We start from the raw sequence: 15,789 nt of genomic DNA on the forward strand, positions 1-15,789 counted from the left end.
CCTCTTCCTCTCCGAGCCGGCTGTTTGAAGCGCGGCGCGCTGAGGCCGGCGCTAACACGAATCGCGGCGACGAGGGGCCACGCACGGTACGTGACATCCGAGTGGGCGCTGCTGTTGCTGCTGCTCCGTCGCTTTTGCCGCGGCGATGTGCCAACCTGGTCGGCACCCAGCTTCACCCTCTTCTTCGTCGTACGCTGCTCGTTGCCTCGCCGGTTGCATTACGACGGGGCAGAAGCCGGCGTCGCCGGAACGTGTCAGTAGCCTCATTGGCGATCCCGTGGCGGTTATGTTAGCCACTTCGTCGCACTGCCACTAAAGTTCGGCCTTTTTTTTTGTTTGTTCTCTTCGCTGCTCTACGTAGTCGCTGCTGATATCATCGCGGCTGCCAAAAGACGGATTGCAACCTGTCGTGTGTCGCGAGCTGTGATCACTAGTGGTACGGGAGCGAAGACAAGATGTCAGCGTGACTGCCAAAGTGATTGAAGTGAAAGGTGAAGGCAGACATTGGCGAGAACGCCCATAGCGAAAAGAAACTTGTGTTTGAAGACCGCGAAGAATCCGGAAAGCAAGAGTTTGTGAGAAACTGACGCAGGTTGAGCTAACCTTTGAAGTTTTAGGACGATAAGCAAGTGGCGAATTTTTCTAAAGAAAGAAAGTGTGCCTGGCCGGGAAATCAGGGAAGTGCGTAGATATATGAACTTGAAACAAGGATGGTTTTGAAAGGTTAGTAGTTCGTGGCCTTTTAAACTGGCGAAGCTTTACAAAATCTTGTATACAGCGAGTGTGTTATTCGTTAACGAGTGAATGTCTGAAGTTAGCTCATCGTGGGTTCTGTGAATTCCCAGCTCCTTTCGTGTATGAAACGAAGAGGATATCAGCATCGAGTGGTTTGAAAGTTGGGAGCTTAAGCGTTTCAATCTCAAGTAGGGTGTGATTCGCTAAAGTGTGCGACACATCCGTGTACGGAGGTGTTTGACACGAAGGTCGTTCAGAAGGTGTCATACACTTAAACGGTGGTGTGCCTTTCGAAACATCTTGGGTCACTCGACCGAGCTACGTATGTTGTGAGCCACAACGTTTACAAGTTGATCGAGCGCGTTTCTGCAACGGAGACCTCAGAATGGATTGATCTGAAAGATGGGATGTGCAACGCTTGACCTTTGAGGTGAAGTGGGATTCACGACAGTGTTTGACTTTGTCCGCCGACGAAATAAACGTTTTACATTGCCTGAAATTGGAGGCTTTAAACACTCGGTGCTTCACACTTCTCAAGCTTCTACTAAAGCGCAGCAGTGTGCGACTTGGCAAACGTCACGCATCAACCAGAGGAGCCACGTATCCTTATGTTGGGAGCATCGACATTCGCGTATTGATCAAAGAGTGACCAGCAAGAGAGTGACCCTGCCGGGCAAAGAGGTGTCTATCACAGAGGTCACAAAAAGGTGCCCTACGCACGGGAGAAGATACACTCTTCGAGCTTTTGCGGTAAGCAGAGTGGTGTGGTCCTCGGAACGTCAGCGACCGCTTGGCCAAGCTAGTAGAGATTTTTCAAGTTGCGTCACATCGTTCGCACGTTGATCGAGGTGCGAGCCCGCGAAAGGTAGTGACACTGTCGGGCGACGAGGAAGTGGTCCGGGAGGTGCCGGAATCACGCACCTGGAGCGGTGCCGTGCAGGGCCGGGCGAGGAGAGGTCCGGCGTCCAGGAAAGCGTGGTCGGCGCCCACGGGGAAGCTCGCCGTGCGCGGCGCGCTGCGGCGGCTCGGATCCGGCGTCGCCACGAAGCTTCTCGCGTTCGCCGAGCGAATGCGCTCCTTCTGGATCTTCTGGAGGAGGAAGCACAAGGTGGGACAGCACCGCTGCGAGGAAGACGCGCACGAGCTGTGCGAAAACGGTGAGCGATGCTCTTTTACCCGTTCACTCCAGAAGCCAAGCTTGCTACTACGTGTTACCGATTTCACTGGTTGTTAGTTAGGTAGATTCACCATTTTCACTGGTATAGCGCACCACGACAAGGACACACACATAGAAGAGATGCACACACACAGAGCGCTAAGTTGCAACTAATGTTTTATTTGCGATCACACACGCTGTTTTATACAACAGTAGACCGATAAAACCTGGATAATGTCACGTCAAGAATACAGCACAGCCCATGCACGTGTCATCACCGATAGCGACAATCTACACTAGCCCGTCAAAGTGAAGATTCCAGATACTTCTTTTCTTTAGATGATAATGCTATGGAAGCCACACTCACGCATTTTTCTTTCATTGTGTCTATTTCAAAAGCTTCAGTAATTTCACGTGTGGTTCTGTCACGGGCCTTAAAGAGTATACGGGTGTTTTGGAACATAGGGACGCAACCGCATCTCTGACAGTGAAGGGCCAAATGAAAATGCTGAATCTCAACCAACTAGCCCGGCAACGTGCCTTAGCATAGTTAGGTAGGCACTAAACAATACTGAGGTATCGAAGAAGTTATCCTCCATTTTTCATTGAGGGTGGACCGCGAGCCACTCCCACGTCGGGACGGGAAGGCCAAGCCTCTCCGCCACGTCATGGGCCTTCTGGACTGCCTGGAGTTGTTGGAAGCAGTCTCGGCTCTTGAGTCGTGATTGTAAAGTGTCTTGCGAGATCTCTTGATCCGTGTGGTGCTGTAAATAGGGGTATACCCAGTTCACTATTGGTTTGGTGAGAACATTTATCAAACGTTTATAAAAGGTGGAGGTGGACTCACGGCGGAGCGTTAAATACCGATTGGAGTCCACAGTCCGGGACACCATTGGTCAAAGCCGCAATTCTGGCTCTCTTAACAAAGGCCCTTTGGGCCTGAATGTCTGAGCAACCAGCGGGGCCACCTTCTAGTCCTCTCTGGCAGGGTTCGATGGGGGATGAGAGCTGAATTTTTCTTACAGGCCCATACTACGTAGGATGTGTCAGCCCCCTCCCTACGGTGTTGGCAGCTGCCACTGATCGTAGGATTGAATTGCTTCATTGTTGCCGGGCACAGCATCGTGCTAGCATATAAGCGAATCGGCACTATGGCGTCCTCGTCCGCGCAAAAGCCGGCATCGGCGAGCATTGGCGTAGCCTGGAAAGCGAGAGGGAGTGTTCGGGGTCTACATAGTCTCGAACCTGGTTAATTATAACATAATAGCGCCGAAGCGCTCTTTTGCGAGAAATTCCGGTCTCGGCATAGTCATCGTTGGTTGCGAGCGAAAAATTATCGTCTTGTCCGTGAGTGTAAAATTTAGAATAATGCAAATGAAAGAGATATTAAGTTTTTTCATTTTATTAGAAGTGAGAATCAAACTAAGGCCGTCCGCGTGGCATGCATGTGCTCTATCGAAGAGCCAAGTAATTGCTTGAAACTGCTTTAGAAAAAAAAAAAACACACTATGCGAGTCCCATGTGGCGGATGGATTCTCCTGAAAGCATGTAATATTGCATGGCGCAATTCTAGCTTTGTACAAGGCGTCTCAACATAGGAGTTGCGTAATTATTGGGTGGTAGCTGGCCACCCCTTACCAAGCGTTCAGCAGCCAAGTGCGCGTCACATTTTACGGATGAGTTAGTTCGACAATCAGTGAAAGGAAGAATTATGGCACGATGGGCACTTGGCAATAGCACAACCACTGGAAATTCTACAATGTGAAAAAATATCGAGTAAAAAGGGTGTCTTTTTGTTCCACAACAATAATAGCCATCAGGCTTGCGTGCGCTTCCTTTTTTGAATACTCGGCGCTGGCTACTTTCCTATCGAGAATGCAATGTAACCCTGATAATGGCCATGTCGATCGTGACCGGAATGTACCGGGCGCGGGGCGATAGCGCAAGGATGGAACGCAATATAGATGACTATTATTGTTGTGGGACAAAAAGACACCCTTTTTACTCGCCCCCCCCCCCTTTTTTTTACAGTGTAGGATAGCTTGAAATTAGCAGTGTCGCGCGTGCAGACTTTTCTTTCCTTGTGGCATATAGTAAAGCGATGCGTACGGGGTCCGATTACGTTATTGAGCTGTACTTTTGAAAGCGAAGCTCAAGCTTCCTTCAAGTTCTTTTTTTTTCGCACGTGTCCACACGAAGATTCTCCCGCGTGCACGGTGGCTGAACCCCTCCCCGTGGTTAGAGTTTGTGGCCCGCCACAAAACAACAGGAGGTCACACTTACTCTGAGGTTCCCCAATAGCGGTGTGCCTCATGTTCTGATCATGGCCAGGAATAGGAGACATTTACGTATTTGAGGAGGCTGACAGCAGATATAGCGCAATAGTATCGAAAGTTGGGCTAGTTAATTGGTAAGGCAGCATTTTAGGGTACGTTACGAGACTAAAAAAAGATGGTAAATGCAGAAGAGAGACAGGGGAGCGCCGACTCACAACTGAAAAAAAAATTATTTGAGAAACACATGAACGTGAAAGCAATAAAAAACGAAAAAAAAAATCGTATCAGTATTGCGCGGAAGTGTTAAAATGTAATGGAAAAAGCTTCATAGTTAATAGAAGATAGGCGCACTTTTTATCCGTGAGACACATCGATGCCTCATAGGCGCATACGTCATCCATTCCCTCTCTGCTTTCTTTCATCTCCCCCATCCCCTCCCATGCACAGGGTAGCAAATCGGCTGCCTATAGACTGGTTATCCTCCCTGCACTTCTTTCTCCCTATTTTCCTTCCTTCCTTTTTTTTTAATTCGTTGAATATGCAATGCTCCTATAACTTCCTTGATGCCAACAGATACCATTACAGAAGCTGTAATTGCGCGCGCAGCGCGCCAGAATCAGTGGCAAGGGTGGGTGATTAACAGTGGAATTGAAGCACTCTCTTCGTCTCACAGTCCAACGCATGATGCCGTGCACTTTATTCAGACTCTCTGCCAACAACGCGAGCAGTTCCGAAATAACCACGTTACGATGTAGGAGCCAGCTGTGGGCGTGTGAAACAACAAGAACATAGCCGACGAAAATGACCGAGGTAGTTTCATGGCTTTGGCTACTCAATAATGTAGCAGATCAACAAAAAGACTGCTTCAAAGCCAATGTGAAACCAGAAATCACTTGTAAAATCTCTCTTTTCTAGCGTTGCAGTCGAACAGGAAGAGGCCAAATCAATTCGAATTGAGGCAGGTCTCGTAGACTGTATGGTAAAATTTTCAAATAGTATGCAAAAGTAGGTGCTTTGTGGTACGTAAGATGAAAAGTATGACTAAAATATTCCATTCAGTGGCTATCTAATAGTTGAAACCGAAAGTAATCTTCAACGTCACGTTCCAATATTTGGAAACGATTTTGTCGCGTGCTTCCCTTGCAGATAAGGCGGGGCGCCCAGCCACCACCGAGAGATGGCGTAGCATGCACATTTTCTGGAACTAACCCACGCAATTTAATTTATTCACAACAGTGAAGGCGTTCATCTGCACACTAAACTCTGTTACACTTGCCGCCTAAAGCTTCCTGCACACTTGATAGCACATTAAGTTGTAGGAACAGGGACACGATTAGCAACAAGAGATACCGAGTCGCTGTGCGAGAGACATTCATTAGAGTAAATCGATTTTCCCAGCTGATTTTAATGTTACTGCTCCCAACCTGAATGTTTTGCATCTAACGATGTGTTGCACTGCGTCTGGGATTGGTACAACTGAAAAACGGGCCTTCAACGGTTTTTCGGCATGGTCAGAGAATGATGCCAACCGGTAATCGAGACCTCTGAGATCACACAATGTAGCACAGCACGTAGTCTGGAATTAAAAATTAATTCTCAAAGTGAGGTAGAATTTACTTCCCCTTCTCTCTACAAATGATGTCATAAAAAGAAATGGTCTTACCGTAAACCAAAAGTCTACGGGAGTTGGATGATGTGAGCACTGTGAGCTGAATAGTTAGAGTGTTTGCCGCCTGATGTCGCCACCTGTCCACGATCGCTCCGAAAGTAGAAAAAAGAAATAAATGTGATCGAGATTATGACGTGTGCTCACCAAAGTTCCGCGCTTTTTTTTCACATCGTGAAAGAAAAAAAGGAAATAGGGACATTACCACTGACGAACAGACACATCTTTAGCTTGTTACCCTACTTCACACTCCCAGCGTTCTTTTTCTTCTATTTCTCTCTCTTCTCATGTGAAGTGGCTTCAGTGGCATGAAAAGAGAAAGAAAGCGCTTAAGATGTGTGACAAATCCCTGCAATTGCTCTCGTATATGAAGGATCCTGAAAAAACGTATGCAGCAGTCGATTAGTGAGTCGAAAACTCTGCTAATTAAGCCAACCAAAAGTTGCTCGAAAAAAGGTTGCGGAGCCCCTTTATCTCTGCGGCTAGGCAATGTGAAGAAATTCCAAGATATTGAGATCAATAACGTCCCCAGGACGTCACATTGTGACGTCACGACATGACTCCATTAGTGACGTAGATCAGCTGTTGTTGTGGTATCACATTCACCTTCTGAGTTTCGCTCAAGGGGTGGGACAGCAAGACGCTTGCAGACTTCGCCTCAAACAAACAAACAAACAAACAAACAAACAAACAAACAAACAAACAAGCAAACAAACAAACAAAGTTTATTGTCATACTCTTTTGCAGAAGCCAAACGGTTTAAAATAATTTACCCCATGCCACGCCGAGTACCACATTCACAGTATTCATGTCATTGCGTGGTTTCAACCTTAAAAGCACCGTACTCTCATTTTGTAAATAGCTAAATACTTAGCTTATATGAACACAGTTGAACTTCGCTAAGCGGAATGGTTTCTTGATTATGGAGGCGGAAATGCTGTACACCCTTGTGCTCACATTCAGGTGCACGTTAAAGAACCCCCAGGTGGTCGAAATTTCCGGAGCCCTCCATTACATGTACGGCGTCTCTCATAACCATTTCGTGGCTTTTGGGACGTTAAATCCCACATATCAATCAGGTCAATGGTTTTTTGATTACGTTGCTTCATGTCATAGTATAAATTAATAAATAGACCACAGTGACCAGGACAGAACCGAAATTATAAGACAGATGTGCTGGTTGGGCTGTCGTGGGTAAGTCAGCTTGTTATAATAATGGGAATGCTGGATTAGTTATATTTCTTTTAATTTTACTGACCCCACCATAGGAACTGTCATAGACAGCTTATCGACCGATCTCTTATAACGCGTCGGTGCGATACAATCGTTAGTAGGTGGCAGGGCGTATTATTGATATCAAGACCGACCTATACACGAGCTCGATGCGCCTAGGTATAATGATATGGCAACGGTGCACATAACATTGCGTTTCACGTTAAGCACTCACCTCACCTAATGCCTCTTGCAGCATCATTTCCTCCCCCTCTCCCATATTGGTGGCCTAGCAACGCTGCAGGTAGTGTTTCATTGATTGATTTCATTGATATGTGGGGTTTAACGTCCCCAAAACCTCCATATGATTATGAGAGACACCGTAGTGGAGGGCTCCGGAAATTTAGACCACCTGGGGTTCTTTAACGTGCGCCCAAATCTGAGCACACGGGCCTACAACATTTCCGCCTCCATCGGAAATGCAGCCGCCACAGCCGGCATTCGATCCCGCGACCTGCGGGTCAGCAGCCGAGTACCTTAGCCGCTACACCACCACGGCGGGGCAGGTAGTGTTTTATTGCGATAATAAATAGATAAGGTAACTTGTTAAATAGCCTGTTAACATCTGCCTCCACCCCATCCGCATTTCTAACGAATACGCAACGCGGTAAATACACCGAAGGTTTTACCTTACATATCCTACTGCTGGTATGGCCGCCTGTAAGTTCTACAGTATTCTACTCTCATTCCTCATCAATACTGAGACGAACAATGATAACACAACAGATAGCTCAAGAGCTTTGTCAACACAGGCCACATTAGTTCAGAAAGTGCTGACCGAAGAAAGTAGTGGAGTCGGTTGTGGAACGCTAAGTCAACCAACGATTACAGCACCGAGCCGCAAAGCCAAAATAAACACAGAGCGTGGGCTGACTGACAAAGAATTTTGAAGCAGGGCAATGACGTGATGTTACTAAGCCATAGCAAAAAATGAGGTGACGCGAAGCAACGGAGCATTAAGACCGTAAATGCGAGGGATAATGAAAAGGGAAAGCTATAACTTATCAGACGTATATGTGGAACAACGAAGACTGATTGTGTGGCTAATCAATTGCTTAATAAACAACTTATTCGTTCACTTAGTCATTTATTCGTTCGGTCGGTTATTCATCGACTCGTCGAAACTCGCCCCTAAATTAGAACATGGCACGTGACATTTTTTTCACGAATAAGGGCAAGAGTCACTTCTTCAGTTTACGCATACATACATACATACATACATACATACATACATACATACATACATACATACATACATACATACATACATACATACATACATACATACATACATACATACATACATACATACATACATACATACATGCCAAGTAAAAATAAATAGCCCTTTGACTCTTCATTGGTGACACATGGCTTGCCACTTATACGACTCTCTTTATAGAATCAAGTGAAGCCTCTTAAAATCATAATTTTGCCAGAGAGTCTTGCGTCGCGAGAACAGACAACGCGCCTCTTTGAAAATATTCTTAAACGTGGGCAACAGGGACTCCCCGACAAAAAAAAAAAAAAAAACAGAGTATATTTTTTTCAGACCGTACTTGTCAAGTTTTTTTTCTTCTTAAATGCTCTCTGTGGCGCCGCGTGCTACGCAGGGACAAATGGCAAATAGCTCAACGCCTCACCGTTGCGCCAGTCGTCTCCATTGTCCTCCGTAATGCACCTAAATGACTTCCGTTCATCGAACGGTCGAAGTTCGCGAACCTAGGATGAGAGACGAACAAATAACGAGTATTCCTTTCAAGTGCACCATCTCCCAAGGAAGCCCGATACACCCGGCGGCCTTGAATTCTATGCGCCGTGCCTCTTTGAGAAGCCATGATATATAAAGGGCCTCATCCCCAACTCTCCTGGGTTTCGGGATTGTTTCCTGCCTTTTCTCTCCTATTCTGTCGTCTAAAAAAAAGGCCTCGAGGGAACAGTGACAAAGAAAATAAATAACCGAAACGCATACCGTCCTCTTTCGGGAGCACTCGAGCGTCCGACAGGGACGGAAATGCGTTGCGCTAGCCATTATATACGGGAGGCTGCTCCCCCCCCCCCCTTTTTTTTTTATCTGGAACCCTCCTCTTGCGCATGCGTGAGCACTTTGGAAACCATGTCTGCATGCGGGACACCGGAGAAGTTCGAAATAAGGGGAAAGAAAGAGGGTACGTACAAGACCTACCCGTGCGTGACCTCCCCTGCGTAAAGCGTACGAAAAGAAATTGAAACACAGACAGACAGACAGACAGACAGACAGACAGACAGACAGACAGACAGACAGACAGACAGACAGACAGACAGACAGACAGACAGACAGACAGACAGACAGACAGATAGATAGATAGATAGATAGACGGGTAGATAGATAGAGAGACAGGCAGACGGACAGACAGACAGATAGATGGATAGGTAGACGGATAAATAGATAGATAGATATATAGACAGACAGACAGACAGACAGACAGACAGACAGACAGACAGACAGACAGACAGACAGACAGATAGATAGATAGATAGATAGATAGATAGACAGACAGACAGACAGATAGATAGATAGATAGATAGATAGATAGATAGATAGATAAATAGATAGATAGTTAGATAGATAGATAGATAGATAGATAGATAGATAGATAGACAGACAGGCAGACAGACAGACAGACAGACAGATAGATAGAGAGACAGGCAGACGGACAGACAGACAGATAGATAGATGGATAGGTAGATGGATAGATAGATAAATATATATAAATATATAGACAGACAGACCGACAGACAGACAGATAGATAGATAGATGGATAGATAGATAGATGGATGAATAGATAGATAGATAGAAGGAGAGACGCCAGAAAGAAAGAGTAGGGGAATTTGCATTTCTCATTCGGTCGCTTCCCTCCGGTAGGCGCGCAATAAGCTCCATTGCACCGGCGGTTCTTGGCTCACAGATCGTTGGCTGGCGAACACGAAGAGAGACGAAGAGAGCGGGAACATGTCCTTCTAGGAAATCGGCAATGTCCTTCGCGAGAAGAGGCAGCCGACCCCGAGCACAGTATATGCACGCCAGAGGGAGAGACCGGACGCACTGGGCGATGGAGGCATTCGAATATCGGAACGACGCAGCCGCCGACATCGCATTTCTCTTGGTTTCGCGTAAGGCTCGTGCACAGCATTGAAGAAAGGAATGCCGCTGCAAAGTGTAGAAGCATTCTCTCCGGAAGACTACTATAGTAAGCGACAATTTAACTCGGCACTATGGGATTGGTCATCTTGCCACACAGTCGTAGAGGTGAACTTGAAGGAGGACGAAATGGATAGTGAATTGACACTTTTTTTGTCTTCCTTGTCTGTTTTCTACTCTATGGGCAGAAACAGCGCACAAACTCACGGGACGAAGAGAAGAGACAAAAACAAGCGATTGTTTGTGTCTCTTCTCTTCGTCCCGTGAGTTTGTGCGCTGTTTCTGCCCATAATGTATCATCAACTATAGCCCAACTTTCAGTCTTGCTTCAAGTTTATTTCTTCTACAAGGGCTTCTTTTCCTCGTGTTAACATATGTTTTCAAGACCCATCCTTCTTGGCAGCAAGAATAGCTACGTGCGAATGTCGAGCAAGAGTGCTGTCGTGGCACTTGCGCCAGCGCTCGTTTGTGTCTCTTCTCTTCGTCCCGTGAGTTTGTGTGCTGTTTCTGCCCATAATGTATCACCAACTAGCCCAACTTTCAGTCTTGCTTCTGTTTTGTACTCATCAAAGTACGCTTCTTTAGCTATGCGGTATGATTGCCAATAGCTTATTGACGAAGTCATCGATTTCATTAAAATGTGATTAGTACTCGACTACTGAACCAAAAATCACGGGTACGAATGTCGACCACAGTGGTCGCATTCGAGCGGAGGCAAAATGGAGGGGAAAGTGGTTGTAATTTGATTTATGTGCAGGTCCAAAGAAAACTTCTGTAGCCCTCCACTACGACGTTCATCCTATTCATAACCATGGATTTGGAGCGTAAAACCCCGCAGCTACGATTCAGTCTAAATTAAACTTAGTTCAGATGCAGCTATCATCCCCATTCGATGGTTTGCACAAGCGGAAAAGGGTACCGTCCTACACGGGTGAGTCGAAGAGTTATCGTTTAGGCAGCGCAAAGACATAGTCGTGACGCACAATCTAGTTCAATCAGTATTTATCGCAATCTAGTCCACTCAGTATTGATGACAAGTCCTGGTGTCCCCCAAAAAACGTTATTGATAAATGTGATATTTAACGTCCCGAAACCATGATATAATTAACATTGATGATGTGTGGGGTTTAACGTCCCAAAACCACCATATGATTATGAGAGATGCCGTACTGGAGGGCTCCGGAAATTTCTACCACCCATGGGGTTCTTTAACGTGCACCCAAATCTGAGCACACGGGCCTACAGCATTTTGGCCAACATCGGAAATGCAGCCGCTGCAGCCGGGATTCGATCCGACGACCTGCGGGTCAGCAGCCGAGTACCTTAGCCACTAGACCACCGTGACGGGGCATGATATGATTATGAAAGACGCCGTACTGAAGAGCTCAGGAAATTTTGACCACCAGGTGTTCTTCAACGTGCGCTGACTTGCCGTCGTACACGGGCCTCAACCATTTCGTCACCATAGAAACGTGACCGCTGCAGCAGGGGTCTTCAAGGAAACATTGGGGCACTTTCATCGCTTTGTGGTTTGATTGATTGATTGATGTGTGGGGTGTAACATCCTAAAACCACCATATGCTTTGTGGTTTGCGTGGCTGCTCGCAAGTCCGTGCCCGCGGTGAATGTATGGAAGACTTCACAATGTTTTTGCCAGCAGACGATGATGACGATGATAACAAAGGCCTCGCGCTGCACGCATCAGTCGCGAAAGATCGCGAGTGGACGACGCAGGCAGCGCGGAAGGGTGTCACAGTTGTGTCCCGTTTAACGCCCCGGATAGCGTTAGTGGGACACGGTGCCTTTATCTGCGCGATCTCGCAAAACAAAGCTGAGAGTGATCGTTGATAAACAAGCGGTAATCAATTATTTGTCGGGCGCTGCAGCAAGCCACAAGTCGTGCCGTGGTTAACCGGCCTCCAAGCATCATATTGCAGCATATGAAAAAAAAGTACGCCTCACCAATTATTTTGGTAATATTACCCATTTATGTCATGTCACATAAGCACTGGAAGATGGTGGCGGGACTGCTACATTCCATAAATAAAAGAGTGCAAGGGGGGGGGGGGAGGAGAGTGATTTTTTCAGGAAACAGACGGGAAGGTTAAATGGGGTGTGGAGGGCACGAGAATATGAAGTAGCAAATCTGACAGATGCGTGGTATAGGAGAGGGGCAGTCCTTCATAACGTTTTGTTGAGGCCTTTACGTCGCAAGAACACCAAGAGTGCTTTTTTGTCCGGCATCGCAGAAACGCAGTTTTGATACAGTCCAAGAAAGTGCGGCATAGTATGAAAGTAATCTGATGAGTAAAACAGAAACGTTTCAATGAAAAGCTGTGAATGTCACCTTGGGCTGCCTATTTGACTGACATCCTACTCTAGATACACTATCCGTCACACATTTGACAAAGACAAATTGAAGATGAAAGCCATATTATCTTTCTTAGTTTGCTGTGTTGGACAGTGCCTCCAGCTATGACCACGTGATGATCTCATGTGACGACGTCATAGAATGGCGTCATCTCCTGATGATGAGTTTTTCCATCACTAGCGTTTACACTGATCACGCTAACTTTTTGCGTTTGGTGAGGCAACCAAGGCGTGAATAGATCTGCATAAACTGCACGCGCAAATGTTGAACATATCACGACAGTCGCAAACCAGCAACGACGAGTCTTGAAAAAATCGAGGCAATACCACGCGCACATTGACCGTCTCTGCGAAATGAGATTTGCGAATTAAGCAGTTCCAATACGCATTTACTTAGGCACAGCCTCACCGGGCCCCCCTTCGTCTATCTCTGACAACGCTGCAGCGATTTAGCGTGTAACGAGATTGACGCAGCTGCCGTTGCAATCGTTTGGAACAAGCTCCTTTCGGGGAAATGGTGCGAACTGACCTCCCATCGAGCAAATACCCTATGTGCCTCCTTTAGTTCTTGTTTTATTCGTAGCTGCGTGCACTACGTACTTGATTTCCTTTTACGACCTGGCGGGGATTGCGGTGCGGTTTGGGAAACGTAATGGCTTCAGCGTGATCTTTTGCCCCGATGATCAACGGCCTCAAACGTTTCCCAATTTTTTCTTGTATGTGTGTGTTCCTTTTTGACCAACATTTCGTTTTGTTTTTCACCAACATTTCGTTTTGTTTTTTTTTTCATTTCGTTTTGTTTTTCACCAACATTTCGTTTTCACCAACACTTCGTTTTGTTGGTTTCGCATATTTATTTAACTTTCTATCTCCGCTGCAGTTGTTGAGGTGATTAGAGCTCTGAGCGATAAAGCGCGGCAGTTCTCTTCCGGTAACCACTTCCGGCTGTTCTCCAACTTCCGCCGGAACAGAGCGATACTTCCTCCGTGCTAATCATAGAAACGCACCCTCCCCCCCTCCCTCGTTCCAAGAGCCCGAAAACTCAATGATTATTTTAGTTATTTTTCATCCCACTTTAACACTCGTTATTCTATTTTTCTCTTCGTCTTTTGCTGTCCTCTTCTCCGCAAGGCTGATTCAATGCCGAGTAGAATGTCTGTGATTTGTTTAGACTGGTTGAATTATTGGCCTTTCAATAATGGTTTCTTTCTCACTCTCTCTGTACATAAAACACATAATACTAAACTAGTTGCTGCAAGTAACACATGCATTACAATCTATGTGAAGAAAATACAGTGTTAAAAAAACAAAAAAAAGAACTAAACGATGAATGCAAGACTGTTGTTATTGCTGCTCTATACGCGTTAAATTATTGCGATTTGTTCACCTTTTATAAGCGGTCACCCTTTATGAAAGGAAGTATGTGAGCGCTTGGCCTGCGCTCAGGGGCACCTTCCCACAGCCCCATCAACCGACAGCTAAACGAAGTGTGTCCGCTTTTGGTGACCTCGCTCTTTGCGGGGTTGAAGCGGCGGCACAATTTAGCAGTGCTTGTTTAACAACCATGACTCTATATTTCGTTTACCAAGAGACGACACCAAGAGACGACGTGCTTTGTTTAAGCGTCAATTCATGTGGGGGATGCGGGCCGCGGCCACAGGGCGCTGGCCATGCACTGACGTGTTCCTTCCTATGAAGAACAACACCGCAGAGTGCATAAAAGAGAACTGGAATTGCCCAATGCTCAAGCTCACGCAACACAACTTTCGTGAGCTGTATTGGAAGACTGACAGCAGTTCGGGCTAATACGGTGTATTCATTTAAAATCAAGACATACTCTCTAGCTGGTGAGACATGGCATAGGGGAAACTACATCTGTAGTTTTTTGCCTTGTCTTCTCTTGTTCAGTTTAGAAAAAATTATTACACCCAAAACAGACAAAAGAGGAAAGCTTGAGACGCCTGCAAAGCAACGCATACACACACGGGGCCCTAATGCACCGTCTCTACTCAACGAGACATAGCTCTATGTGCCCGCTCTGCAGTGTACCGGGCACCCTGGCACACTTGCTTCTTGCATGCCAGTGTATTGCCAGAAGTAATCTGCAACAACACATGACTGATAATGAAGCAGGACGGCCGAACGAAGACGTAACCGAAACGTAGGGGGGGGGGGGGGTGAAGCTTGCCCTCGAGGACCTGGAAGACCAACAACAACTCATCGCCAGGGCCAAAAGGGCAGGAGAAGCCAGAGGGTTCCTGGACTAAGGAGCCCTCCCACCTCAGAGTGACACCGTGCATTGCTCGGGGCACTGTTTCGAAAATAAATGTTTACTTCTTACTCTTTCTACCGCAGGCAGTCCACGTCTAGGAGTTATGGATTCCGGTGCCGATGGCATTGCACGCAAAAAAACGTGTTGCGAGTAGGTTTGCACAGATGAGGTCCTCAGAGGCGCGCTGGTCACGTGGGTAATGCTACGCCCCTTTTTTTGCAATAATAATGCTCCGTCGATTGTGTTCGCATAGGAAAAGAGTCGTTTAAGACAGGAGAACGTAATAATTTAGTGAGGTGCTGTGCCATTTTGCGATTATAACTTGGCTACAGTTATGTGCATACGAAGTAGACACACGTCTACTTCCGCGCCGTGTCTACTTCTTTACGTGTTTTCCCGACATCTTATGCCTTTGTAACTTCTTTGATCATGCACAACCAACCAGCCCAACACATCACTTTGCCATTGACATTTCATGTTGCGACATTTAATTTCTGCGTGAATACTGGCGCACGACTGTAGATGCTGCCTGTGGCAACTGTAGTGTGCAGAAATAAAGAAAGAGAGAGAGACAGACAGAGAAAGAGAGAAAGGAATGAGGAAAGAAAGAAAGATAAAAAGGAAAGAAGGAAAAAAAGAAAGAAACATAGTATGCCAAGCAGGTGTTTTATCTATAGACCAATGTCTCCTGTATTTTTTTTCCGAATTCAAACCTTTTGGCGGCGCCAGTAGCGTTCTGTCTCGCCAAAAAATCGGGCAGCCTTCACGCCACAGAAACGTATGTCATTTTCCATATTATTCGCAGTTTCCACTCTACATCCGAAAGTAAACATCTTAATACGGATGGAAATGTTTTGTTG

General features: G+C 46.3%; 1 protein-coding gene across 1 annotated transcript in view; it reads left to right on the top strand.

The window, feature by feature from the left end:
* The first annotated feature begins 1,398 nt into the window (after positions 1 to 1,398).
* The window catches only part of LOC142767312 (uncharacterized), a 61,373-nt gene continuing 46,982 nt past the window's right edge, over positions 1,399 to 15,789 (top strand). Inside the window, exon 1 of the mRNA XM_075868775.1 lies at positions 1,399 to 1,892. Coding sequence (XP_075724890.1) covers positions 1,805 to 1,892 — 88 coding nt within the window. The 5' untranslated portion in view covers positions 1,399 to 1,804. The remainder of the gene's footprint in view (positions 1,893 to 15,789) is intronic.

This window comes from Rhipicephalus microplus, chromosome 7 (assembly GCF_043290135.1).
Source record: "Rhipicephalus microplus isolate Deutch F79 chromosome 7, USDA_Rmic, whole genome shotgun sequence".
Taxonomy (NCBI): domain Eukaryota; kingdom Metazoa; phylum Arthropoda; class Arachnida; order Ixodida; family Ixodidae; genus Rhipicephalus; species Rhipicephalus microplus.